General features: G+C 39.4%; 1 protein-coding gene across 1 annotated transcript; it reads right to left on the bottom strand.

Annotated features, from left to right (window-relative positions):
• Positions 1–3,764: 3,764 nt before the first annotated feature.
• On the bottom strand, positions 3,765–4,486 carry LOC141829151 (uncharacterized). Its single transcript, XM_074716567.1, has 2 exons — positions 4,126–4,486; positions 3,765–4,000 (listed from the first exon to the last, which is right to left on the bottom strand). Exons 1-2 carry the CDS (start codon positions 4,484–4,486, stop codon positions 3,765–3,767), a joined length of 597 nt encoding a protein of 198 aa, XP_074572668.1.
• Between the last annotated feature and the right edge of the window lie 8,298 nt (positions 4,487–12,784).

The raw sequence follows: 12,784 nt of genomic DNA, 5'->3' as shown, positions 1-12,784 counted from the left end.
ACAAGAAGTGTTGAAGATGATAAATCTTCTCCACAAAACTCTTCATACTCCTGAGTGGCATACAAGTGATGATGAAGAGTGGTGAAACTTGGTTATGTAACATTATGTGTTTCTTGGATGTTTTGCTTGGTACTTTGAACATGCTTAATGTTTTCTTATCTTATTTGACATTTTTATGTTTGCTATTAATTTGATGAAATTTATTGTTGCTTGATTTCAAAATCATGATGGTTGATATGTTTGATATGGATTGATGCATTATTTCAAACCTTAAGGGAGAGCTAGATGAGAAAATAGATTTGGAAGGATCTATGATTCTGAAAACTTAAGGGGGAGATTGAAATTTTTCAAGGAATTATATCTTAAAGGGAGAGAGGATTGGCATATTTAAAAGAAATGAAAATTATATTTTTAAGGGGGAGAGTTTATTTTTAAAGAGTTATGATTTGATCCTTAAGGAAGAAAATTTTATGTGTGATTTTAAAATTTTATGGAGTTATGATTAAGGGGGAGCATATGATTTAAAAAGGTGTTTGAAAGAGGATAATGATATTTAGGGGGAGCCTTGGGGTTAATTCCTAAATTAACATAATCAAACACATTTTAAAATCCCTCAGCAATTTAAGGATAATATCCAAATCAGGGAATCTCTATTCATTAGGAAAGTTGATACAAACATGGACATATATTGATTATAATCAATCACTTTTGAATTTTGTATCAAACTACCATATTTGAGACCAAATAATTTTCAAAATATTTTTCTCAAATAAAGTTAATCATAAGTATTGTACGTGTGAAATTTCACGAATTTTTGAATATCGTACAATTACTTATGCATTTCTAAAGTTCGTTTCTGATAACTGAAATTCAGTTTATCAGTCGACTGTGTCAGACTGCAGTCGACTGCTGAGTCGACTGATATACTAGAAGTCGACTGATACTACTGTTTTCAGCCTATTTTGAGAATTTAACTTGTTTTTCCCTCCGAAACAAATTGTTGGTGCAACATTAAAGGGGAATAAACATTTTTAAGGAATATTTAACCCTACTTTGTCTATGTAATCACTTTTTGATCTTTGACAAAAAGGGGGAGAAATATGAATGTTTAAGTTAGAGAGAAAAATAAAGTTTTTCATGCCTATTCATATTTGATCATGCTATTCATGCTATTCATGATAATACTCTCTGTTAATACTCTGATATCATGTGATTTATGCTTTACTTATCATGTTTTAATCACATGCTATGCTTTACATGATTTAAAGACCTAACTTAAACAAAGTTTTGCCAAACATCAAAAAGGGGGAGATTGTTGGTGCAATAGTTGCCCCAAGTGCATTGAGTTTCAATGTTTGGCTAAACTATGTTTGAAGTTAGGCAATTCTTGTTGATCTAACATGTGTGATGCAAGTTTGCAGGAAAGTCCAAGCGTAGTCTTGGCAAAGGAAAAGTCCAAGGGTGGTCTTGGCAAAGGAAAAGTCCAAGGGTGGTCTTGGCAAAGGAAAAAGTCTTGGCAAGGAAAAGTCCAAGGGTGGTCTTGGCAAAGGAAAAGTCCAAGGGTGGTCTTGGCAAAGGAAAAGTCCAAGGGTGGTCTTGGCAAGGAGAAGTCCAAGGGTGGTCTTGGCAAGGAAAAGTCCAAGGGTGGTCTTGGCAAGGAGAAGTCCAAGGGTGGTCTTGGCAAAGACTTGACATGACAAAGCTGATGGAAGCATCTCAGGCTAGTGCAGGGAGGCATGAGGCTGTGGGAGGTGTTTGAAGGCCGAGGTCTAGGTCAAGAGAAGCTGAAATGGGATTTTTCAGCTTCACCAGTCGACTGGCCCTGCCAGCAGTCGACTGCTCATAAATCAGACGCACACAGAAAGATCAGTCGAGCCAGAGGAAGACAGGAGTCGACTGGTCAGTCGACTGGTGTTATGGTTAGTCGACTGTTTCCAGTCGACTGGTCTTGGACAGTCGACTGCTATTTGAACGTTGCAGAAAATTGGCAAGCATTTAATGCGCTTTAATGCGAGATTTTGTTGCCGATTGAAGGCATCAGTCGACTGGCCCTGCCAGCAGTCGACTGATGTTGCAGAGATTATAAAAGAAGCCTGCACGAGAACAACTCAATCTTTTTGCTATTCTTTCATTCTTTTGTGCTTCTTCTGAGAACGTTTTTGTTCTCCATTCTCTGCTTTCTTCCTCTCCTCCTAAACAATATTTCATATCATATTTGAGGAGATCTAAAGAGTTGTAAAGGTTTCTCCGCCTTCGAGGTTTTCGAGAAGGAGAAGATTCATAGTGCATCGGGTGTGTGCGTGCGTGTGGATCCTTGGATTAGTCACCTCTGCGGAGGTGGATACCAAGTAAAATAAACCGGGTTAGCGTTGATCTCTTTCTTTCTCTTTTATATTTTTGCTTCCGCTAATCTCTGTGCAGAGAAAGATCAAGAAAAATCGAGAAACGCTATTCACCCCCCCTCTAGCTATTCAACCGATCCTAACAGTGGCATGAGTCAAGTCAACATAAATGATGACATGGCAAAAAGTCAAGTCAACATTTATGATGACATGGCACAAAGTCAAGTCAAACTTGACCCCCAAGTCAAGTCAAATTTGACTATAATTTCTCCTTCTCAAGTCAAGTCAAACTTGACTTCTAATCTCCCAAAGTTGATCAAATCAACTCCACTAGTCTAGTTTGGATTACACTTAACCCAACTTGATTCATCACATGAATCTAATCCTCTTGGTTCATCATATGAACCTAATTTCCACCTAATTGCCCTTTGAGTGTGACCCTATAGGTTCTTGTAACGTTGGCAATGCCCTAAACTCATTTAGGTGCATAAGTAGTGAGCGGTATCTAGCAACACATCACTACTACCCAAGTTACAAGAATGTTGAGATCCAACATCACCTTGTGACTACTAATTGTGACTCTTCACAATATGTGACCATGTCCTTCTATCCTTGATATCATGATTGATCAAACCGAGGCATAGACCGTGTCATCCTCTAATCAATCTATGTCTTGAACTCCAAGTAGACTCACTACAATCAAACGAGCTCAACATCACATGTTGACTCATTTGGGCATGACCATGCACTTTAGTGGTCTCACTCTATCAAGAACTATGATATCACTCCCGTCATATAGGAGGGATAGATCTCATCTACATCACTCACATCCCACTACATAATTTGTTACATACCCAGTAATCGCCTTTATAGTCCACCCAGTTACGGGTGACGTTTGACGAAGCCAAAGTATGTAACTCCTTATGTTGGGAACCATGGTGACTTCAGGTCTAAGAACTAATAGTCATACTAATAGCCACATGAGAAAGTATATGACACTCATATAACGATCCATGATACTTTCTCATGGCGGGTCATTCAGTATACATTCTCCAATGCATACCCATGTGTCAACTTGATATCTCATATCCATGACTTGTGAGATCAAGTCATCATGTTGACCTACATGCTAGTCTCTACGCATTAACATTGTCCTTGAATGTTAATACTTGACTAGGAATAGTTTAGTGTAGTGTTCTCTATATCATCTCACTATCGATTCAACCAATCGATTGATATAGATATGAACCTACTACACAAGGACGCTATTATACTTAGTTATTTGGCACTAATACAAGTAAGTATAATAACCATAAAAGTAATGCCTTTATAAATAAATAGAAATATGATACAATGAGTCCTCTACAATCGCACTGCTCATCACAATCTGATTCATGCTACAGACACATTTCAATTGTGTGGCTAAATCTCCATGTCACAAGAAGTTACCACCGCATGGACTTTTCCAACATTCATACCTTCCACCCTTTTAGTGAGGGCGTCAATCTGAGCATTAAGTTTTGTGAAGTTGTCGACATTGTACTTCCCGGGAGTTCTTTGTGCACTACCTCTCTCATTTGCCCATTGATGGTGATTTAGTGCCACATTCTCAATGAGTTCTTCGGCTTCTTCAAGGCTCTTATTCATGAGTGCACCTCCTGCAGCAGAATCCAAGTAAACTTTCGTCTGGCATTCCTTTGAATCTATCCCAAGCCTCAAATAGAGTTTCTCCATCCATTTGCTTGGAAGCTTGAGATGAGATTTCTCATGTGGGCAGTTTTACTTGGGGGGTAAAATTTGTTCATGAAAATCTTTTCCAATTGCTCCCAAGAGTTGATGCAGTTCGGAGGTAGAGAATGGTACCAGTCCTTCGCCCTATCACGTAGAGAGAATCTGAAAAGCATTAACCTTTGGACGTCAAAGCTGACCCCTTGTTGTCTTCTGGTGCTGCAGGCATCAGAAAATATCTCTATGTGTAGATGGGGGTCTTCATGTGGTCCGCCCCCAAACTGATTTTGTTGTATCATTGCTATGAAGCCTGGATTGAATTCAAAATTGGCGGCTTCAATGTTTGGGATGGCGATGCATGACGTCGAACCTCTCATTTGTGGTGCTGCATAATCCTTCAATGATTTCTGGGCCATGGTTGATGATTGTTCTTGATCTAATTAACCTTTGTTCTCGAAGTCTCCTTCGAAGAGTTCTTTCTATTTCCGGATCAAAAGGAAACTCCGAAGATTCGGCCCTGCGCATGCACCAAAGTAAAAGAAATGATTAAATGCCAGAAGAATAAAGAATGTATGTGCAAAAGAATAGTACCAATGAACAAATGAAAAAGAAATAAAAATAAAGAATGGGGCTATGTATGTATAAGAAAAATGAAAAGAAAAACTTAATGTGCTAGATTAGTAAATAATTGCGCACGATCCCCGGCAACGGCGCCAAAAACTTGATAGGCTCCCGCAAGTATACGGGTGTCGTCAAGTAATAAAAAGATCGAATCCACAGGGACCGTGGAATTACTTACTAGATTTAGCACAAAAAGGTGGGAGAGAAAATGAGCATGAGTTGTTGTGGGGGAGAAGGGAGCACTCTAGAGTACTTAATCCTAATTTCGGAGAAAGGAAACGACTGTGACAATGGATGTGAAGCGATCCTAGGACTTCGGACTCCTCAGGGTATTGATTGATTGACTTGGATCCTCTACCTTTCCTCAATAATTGTACAATTGTAGGGACGCTAACCAATATATCCAATTAGACCTCGTCAGGTATCCTCGGAATAAATCATTGGTGTTCTTACGTCATCATTGTTAGATCAAGGTGATTCTAGATAGCCCGGTTCAAGGCTTTCCTGTGTCACTCAGGCGCCCCGGAATGCTACTAAAATCCTATCCCCTGTCACAGGATATCTTTTTTACGGACCTCTCTCCAACAATGAATAACCGCTAACTATCCCTCATAGAAACTAATTATGATTTAAGAAACCCCTCGGAAACTCGCCCGGTTCAAGGCTTTCTTCCTGTCACGAAGCGCCCCGGTGTACGGCCTAATGATTCCTCAAATCACAATTAATCCCTACCCTCATAGATTCATACACAAGCATTTCATCATTCACAACACAAGCATAAATCCACAAGGCAATAGACAATCAAATCATAGAAACGGTAGATTAACAAATCCAAGTTACAATCATCCAATACACCTGATTTATCCTACATCCTAGAATCTAGGGAACTACTCCATATCGTGAGAGAGCACAATACAAGGAAGAATAAAGAGAATACATCCTATTCCAAAGATTACACAAGAAATGCAGGAAAACAGGACTTATCAATGGTTTTCTTCTTCCTCGGACTGTGAGCTCTTCGTAGATGAGATGAAGATGGGATGGAGCAGCCGGATCGGTGGATGGATCGTCGAATCTCGCTCCGGAATAGGCTTCGGTGGCTCAAGAATAGCTCCGGTGGCTCTCCAAGGTCTCCCCCCTTGCTAGGGTCCCAAAAAGAGGTATTTATAGCTGCAGCCCGTGGTCAGACACGCCTCCGTCCACACGGCCGTGCCTGGGAGGCACGGCCAGAAGCAGTGAAGCCTCTGTTCAGGGGCACGGCCGTGCCTTTTAGGCACGGCCAGAGGCAGTGGTGTCTCTGGTTGGAGGCACGGCCGTGCCTGTGAGGCACGGCCAAAGCCTGTTTCTTCAGGTTTTGCAGGGCACGGCCGTGCCTGGGAGGCACGGCCAACAGCAGGGACTCCTCTGATGAGAAACACGGCCGTGCCTGTGGGGCACGGCCAGCAGCTTCTGGTCTTCTGTTTGGAGGCACGGCCGTGCCTGGGAGGCACGGCCAAGCCTTGGCTCTCTTCTGTTTTGAAGCACGGCCGTGTCTGGTAGACACGGCCCTGTCTGCTGCTGAAGGGGGATGATGGCACGGCCGTGCCTGTGAGGCACGGCCAGGGCTTGTTGATGATCTGTTTGTAGACACGCCCGTGCCTTGTGAAGCACGGCCAGGAACCTGATTAGACACGGCCGTGCCTATGAGGCACGGCCCTGTCTTGCCTTGTATTCAATAGTAACTCCGATTTTGCCCGATTTTGCTCCATCTTCCATCCTGAAACAAGTAAAAACGAGAGCAGATCTCCGAACTAGGAAATGTAAGATATATGCCTAAATGCACAGATAAGGGATGCAATGCACACAAGATATAACAATAAAATCAGAAAGATGTGCAAATAAAGTGTAAATACGAATATAAACCCTATGCACATCAGTACTACTCTTGGATTAGAAGTTGATTAAATTCGAGTTGTCAGTAACTCATTTAATTGACGGACATACGATATCTTAAACACAGGGAGACTAATGTACTGATAGTAAGAAGGAGCCCATATTATAATATGGGATTGGTGCGGTAGTGCAATAATAACTCTCTAGTGGAATGAGTTATTATTGATGGACTTAAGCTGTGTGTTCGGTAAAGAACATGGGAAGCTTAAAACCATCAGGAGACCAAAATCAATTCCTCCTCTAGGTCCCTACTGTAGCCTCTAGAAATCCTCAAGTCCACCTTGGAAGAATTCGTGAAGAAACCATGCATTCGAACCCATACAAGGCTGTGTAATCGATCAGCTGATTGATTACACACCTTGGTAATCGATCAGCTGATCGATTACCAAGCCTCGTATGAGATCGACTGGTAATCGATCAGTTGATCGATTACCATCCTGGCAATCAATCACCTGATCGATTACCTGTGTTAATGAGGAAAGTAGTGATGTTTAATCGATTGTTTGATCGATTAAACAGCTCGGTTCGAATTGGAAACTTCCGAAATCTTGCCAAAATCTTTGAATTGATTGATCTAAATCATACCATGTTTAGGATTCAATCATACCATGTTTATGGCTCAAATTATACCATATTTATGGGATGGCTAGGCTATAAAAGAAGGGGGTTGCCAAGGGTTGAAGATGACACGAGATTATTCTCTTGGTGGCCGAGACTCTCTCGGCAGCCAACCCCTTCTTCTTCTTCTTCTCTTTTCTCCAGACAAAAGAGAAAGAAGGAAAGCTTGATTAGCCATCGGAGTGGAGAATTCTGGTGGAGAAATTCTCGAAGGATCGTTGCCCACACAACGTTCGAGAAGAGGAGATGAATACAGCAGAAGATCGAGAGGTCATCTACATCCTTCGCAACAGTCCGAAGAAAGGTATAATTTAATGTTTCCGCGTTAATTAAATTATGCTTTTCAATCATCTACACAACCTACAAAGAAGAAAGGTACAACTACTTCATTCCGCTGCATAGTTGTTATTGTTTTCTTTGTTTGGATCCTGTGAATACCAACACAAGAGCCCAATGATATTAATACATCAATCAAGCACCTAGTTGATCGAATATGAGGGCTGCTTGATAAGATTCCATTTTTGAAAAATTTTTGTCTGGCAAGAATTAAACGGAGCGGAATTATAATATAAGGCTCCATCAAATACTATGTTTAACTCCCTAAGACACATAGGCAGAAATTCCTTATAATTAATAAGGATGTCCTAAGGGAGTGTCTAGTGAAATGGAAGATAGTCTTGGAAGATCCTATTTTCAAAAGACTTTTTAAAAATTACTTGAAAAACTTATTTTGAAAATATTTTTTGACAACTCAATGCTTTAAAAAATATTTTGAAAATTATTCTTTTGACTTGGAATAACTCTTAAGACACACAGAAAGATTGTCTTGTGGTCAACAAGGAGCCCTAAGGAAGTGTTAGACTTAAAAGAAAGTCAAATTAAAAGTTTAATTAAAAATTATGTTTTGAAGAAATTTTAAAAAATCATAAGTTACTTGTTCTGTTAACTTGGATTAACCTCTTAAACACATAGTGAGTTTGTCTTGTGGTTAACAAGGAACCCTAAGGAAGTGTCAAATTAAGGAGGAGGTCCAAATCAATAGAGCAAAACTATTTCAAAATTATATTTTATGAATCTTTAAAAATTATTTTAAAAAATATTTGAAACTATTTCAAATGCATATTCAAAATTATTTTAAAATTATTCTTTTAATTTGGATCAAATCATAAGACACATAGGGAGGTTACTTTGTGGTTAACAAAGAGCCCTAATGACGTGTTAGGTTAAGGAGGGAATCCTGATTGAAAGAGTACTAATAGTTTTTAAAAAACCATTTACTTTATATCTCAAAAACACATTTTTAAAAGTTGGTTTGGAAATTCTTTGAAAAAAATTAGGTTAAAAACTCTTTGAAAAACTATGTTGAAAATTCTTTCAAAACTTGTTTTGAAACCTTCTTGTTGAAAACTTATTTTAAAATCTATTATGGTCTTTCAAGAATTGTCTAGACTAAGTTGTGACCATAGGAAATACATTCATTATTGGTGCAAAATAAAAATCTTTTTGATGTATGAAAAGGGGAAAAAGGGTTCTTAAGTTAAAAATATAAAGTTCTCCTAAATTTGCAAATCCTGACCGAGATTTAACTTAAGAAATTGTCAATCATTAAAAAGGGAAAGAATGTTAGTCCAAGAAGCATTAGTCTACCTCCAGGATTTTAATGTTTGACAATATACCTATACACCTAAGTTTGGACTATTTGACCAAAGGTTGATTCAAACAGGACCTGATATTTGGATGTGAGTGAAGTCTAGTCAGATAAGTTTGACCAAAAGACTAGCAAGAAGTCCTAATCAATTAGACCAAGCAAGGAAGTCCTAGTCTGTTGGATCGAAAAAAGTAAAGTCTTAGTTGGAGGCTAGGTTGGAGAAGTCCTAGCTGGAGGCTAAGCAGAGGAAGTCCTGGTTAGAGGCTAGGTAAGGAAGACCTGATGAGTGAAGCTAGACAGGAAATCCTGGTGAGTAAAGATGGGCAAGTCCTAATTGGAGGTTAGGCAAGGAAAAGTCCAAGCAGGTCAAGAGTAACCAGATGTTTGACAAGTGATAAGTCTACCTAGTGATTAGTCCTAACTGGAGGTTAGGTAAGGGAAAGTCCAAACAAGTCAAGAGTGGTCGAATGTTTGGTAGGTGGTAAGTCTACTTATGGAAGTGACTAGTCCTAACTCAAAGTTAAGCACGAGTAAACCTAGTAGGTTAGACCTACAAGGTAAGGTTTAGGTAAGCCTAGTAGAGCAAACAAACTACAAGTAAGCTTAGGTTGTTTGCGTGTTTGTATGCTTATCTTGCAGGAACCATGAGCTAAAAGCAAGACTAAAGAAGCATAGGAGAAGCAAACAGAAACAGTCAAACTAATCCCAAAGTCAACTCAGGTTAAATCTGAGTTGACTAGATCTTGGTGCCCAGATATTACTCCAAGCGCCCGGATGGTTCAAGCGCCCAGATTAGGAAGAATTGACCCCGATAGACCAACAGAACCGGATCAAGATATGAGGAGCCTCAACGTAGAGCACCAACACAACACTAATTCCCATCAATCTTCATACTGCAATACTGCTGAAGGCAAACGGAGCCAAGCTCTTGCGATCGAGGAAGCTCTAGGAAAGGTGTGTTGCGCTCGAGGACTTCCAGATCGCTACACGAGTGTTGTCTTAATTTCTTGTTTAAGTCTTACTTTTGTATTTCATTATTATCATTATTTTAGACTGTAAGACGGGTTTCTCTACCTTCAAAAAAGTTTTTAAAAGGAGACCATTAGTAGACGAGCATCTTCCCGTGCATAGGCTTTGGATGTACTAACCATGGGAGGTTAGGAACCAAGTAAAAATCTGTTTGTCCCTATCTTATTTTCTAATACCACTGCAAGTTCTCTGTGTTAGTAAGAAAGAATGAACGAATGACAATCACGCTATTCACCCCACCCTCTAGCATGCACCAATTCTACTGACTTATTCATCCCTGGGTGCCTGGATTGCTTTCGGATGCTTAGATGCTGAGGTATCCCAGCCAATCCGCACTTGCTACCTCATCTGATTCGCTAGTATGAAATAATCTTGTCCAAGCACCTGGATTAGATAGAGGTGTCTAGACCATCTAGATGCCTGGACCATCATATCAATCGGATCCGATAGGGGTGCCCAGAATCTCTTTTCTCGATTTTCCTTTAAGATGACTTTCCTGTATCATAGAATTAGAAGAATACAAGCAAAATTAAGTCTTGATGGTTTTATAACAGTCTGGTCTAGATATTAGATTTCCAGTGAAATTCTAGGTCAGATCGACGCCTATTGTTCCTTTCCACAAGAACGCGTCCTCACTTACTCTTCTTAGAAGATTTTACCTATCTACCAAATATCTGGTCCTCCAAACCTATTTGAACTTCTTGCTTAGCATCCGATCCTCTGACCCCCAATCTCTAGTCTGACTCAATCTTGGTCCTCCAGACCCCATCGAGTTCCTTCCCCTAATGTTCTTGATCTACCAAGACTTCTGTCTAGACCTTCCAACTAGGACTTTCTTGCCTAGCCTCTAGCTAGAATTTGCTTATTGTGCTACCTGCACATTTAGATTAGTTCATCAATTCACAAACAATACTTAATCTTAAATCTTTGTCAATATCAAAATATAAGTCGATTTTAATGCTCTCTGCATCAATATAAACCTATTTTTACTTTCTATTAATTTAAAATTAATGTCCTCTTCCTCCCCATGTAGAAAAGGAATAAATCAATCAATCAAATTACGAGAAGCTTCATGAACTATTCCTTATGAGTTAAACTTCTATTTGTCCATATTTCTAGAAAGAGTATCTCTTCTTTTTCCTTCCCATTCCCATAAGAATGAATACTATGATTCGCATTTCGAACAAGCATAGATACATCGTCTATAGGATAACTTCCATCTTGAGAGTTAATTGTTGGTTTTGTGCAAAATCCACAATCTCTCCTTATTTGTAATCCAATACACAAATCAATTGGTTCTATCAAATTAGCTATATGTTGTGTTGTATCAACTATTTCTACAGAAGATGGTGAGATGATATCTTGAGCAGCTACGTATTTAGGGCCTTGATGCAAATGGATGCATCTCGAACTCCATGGATATTACTTCTCAACATAATTTCTTTCAAATTTAGTAAAATTTATGTATTGATTCTTCAATATCTACTATTGTAGAATATCATGTGGTGCCATTTGTTCATTATAAGTAGGGGGAGGCGTATATCTTGTTGGTGCACTGAATTACAGTGAGCCGGGACGAGCTGTAGCTGTTGCTCGACCTATGGGACTGTTTGGGCAAGAAAAAGAAACAGCGGAGGACGACTGAGTTGGAAGGTCTAGAGTAAGTTACAATATATATTATTAGAGTTGAAGCTGCCCCATTACCAAGGGTCTCTTAAAAGAATGCTACCGCATTAATCTTGGCTACTGCAGAAGAATGCAAAATAGCTAATAGCAAAAGATCAACACTAGACATGCACCCCATGCTTATAGAACAAGGTTATTGACCAACTCCAATATATGGAGGTGTCGGTAATAGAATTTTTTTTGTATAGGCATGTCTCAAACTTGATATCGTCTTCTCTAAATCAAATTAGTATCACCGCTACCTAGATGAGGAATCTGGTTCAATTTAGTTCTATCTAATAGATGTAGATTCTCATTCGATTAACTCTTCATGATCGAGCCAGAGAAAGAGGCTCTCCTAAGAGAGAGGCACGTTAGACCTAGGAGGAGGATCATGATCCCAGTGAGATGCACTACCCTTTGAGGTCTCCTCAATGTCAGTGGCACATTCCACTCAGTCTCTCATTGTTCTCACCATTGCCTGTGTTCAAACTGACACTCGTTTTTTTTTTAATTGCTTTTTCTAGTGGAAAACAAATTCTTCCGTCTTCTTCGTACTATTTTATGAAGCCTTCTTGCAATTGTCGTGGTTTGCCAATCAGTCTCTCCCTCGTTCCCACGATTACCTATATTCAAACCAACACCCGTCTTTTTTTGTCAAATTGATTTTTCCAGTGGAAAACAAATTCTTTGATTTAAGCTGTCTTGCAATTGTCGCAGTATGATCCCGATAACTCTGGTTCATGCTCTTTCGTGGATTTCTGATATCATGGTGGCAAGTCTATCACGACGGATCCATCTGCTCTTTTATCATACAGGTGCCTACAGAATCAGTTTTCTGCTCCTACACTTATAATGCATGTGGTGTAATCCTGCTACATGTTCACACAACTACTAGCTCCATCATTCCACGTTCATTTTCTTGCTGTGTCTCCTATAACCAGTAGTGGATTATCTGATAACAATTAGACAATGTGTTATATCCATTGCAGTCAAAAATCACAGTATACGTTCTATAAGAAAAAAAAAAATGAAGGATTTGCGACATAACGTGGTCATTGGTAAGGGAAAAAAGGACAATTTGTGGCGTACAAATGGACATTGGTACAGCCATAGCAGCGGTTTTTGTGAGCAGAGAATAAGGATTTTGTTCCAAAAAGAATGAAAGAGCTGCGTATGATCACTCACAAGTTGTTGCCAA

The sequence above is a fragment of the Curcuma longa genome, chromosome 5, assembly GCF_044706935.1.
Source record: "Curcuma longa cultivar G26 ecotype Majalengka, Jawa Barat chromosome 5, ITB_CL_G26_1.1, whole genome shotgun sequence".
In the NCBI taxonomy this organism is placed as follows: Eukaryota; Viridiplantae; Streptophyta; class Magnoliopsida; order Zingiberales; family Zingiberaceae; genus Curcuma; species Curcuma longa.
This window is presented reverse-complemented; position numbering and strand designations above follow the sequence as displayed.

What these genes read in the sequence shown, in the direction of transcription:
- LOC141829151 (XM_074716567.1), bottom strand. Translation starts at nt 4,486, where the DNA reads ATGGCCCAGAAATCATTGAAGGATTATGCAGCACCACAAATGAGAGGT. An exon ending in GAACAAATTTTACCCCCCAA is followed by an intron (nt 4,001 to 4,125) that starts GTAAAACTGCCC and finishes ATTCTGCTGCAG; the next exon opens with GAGGTGCACTCATGAATAAG.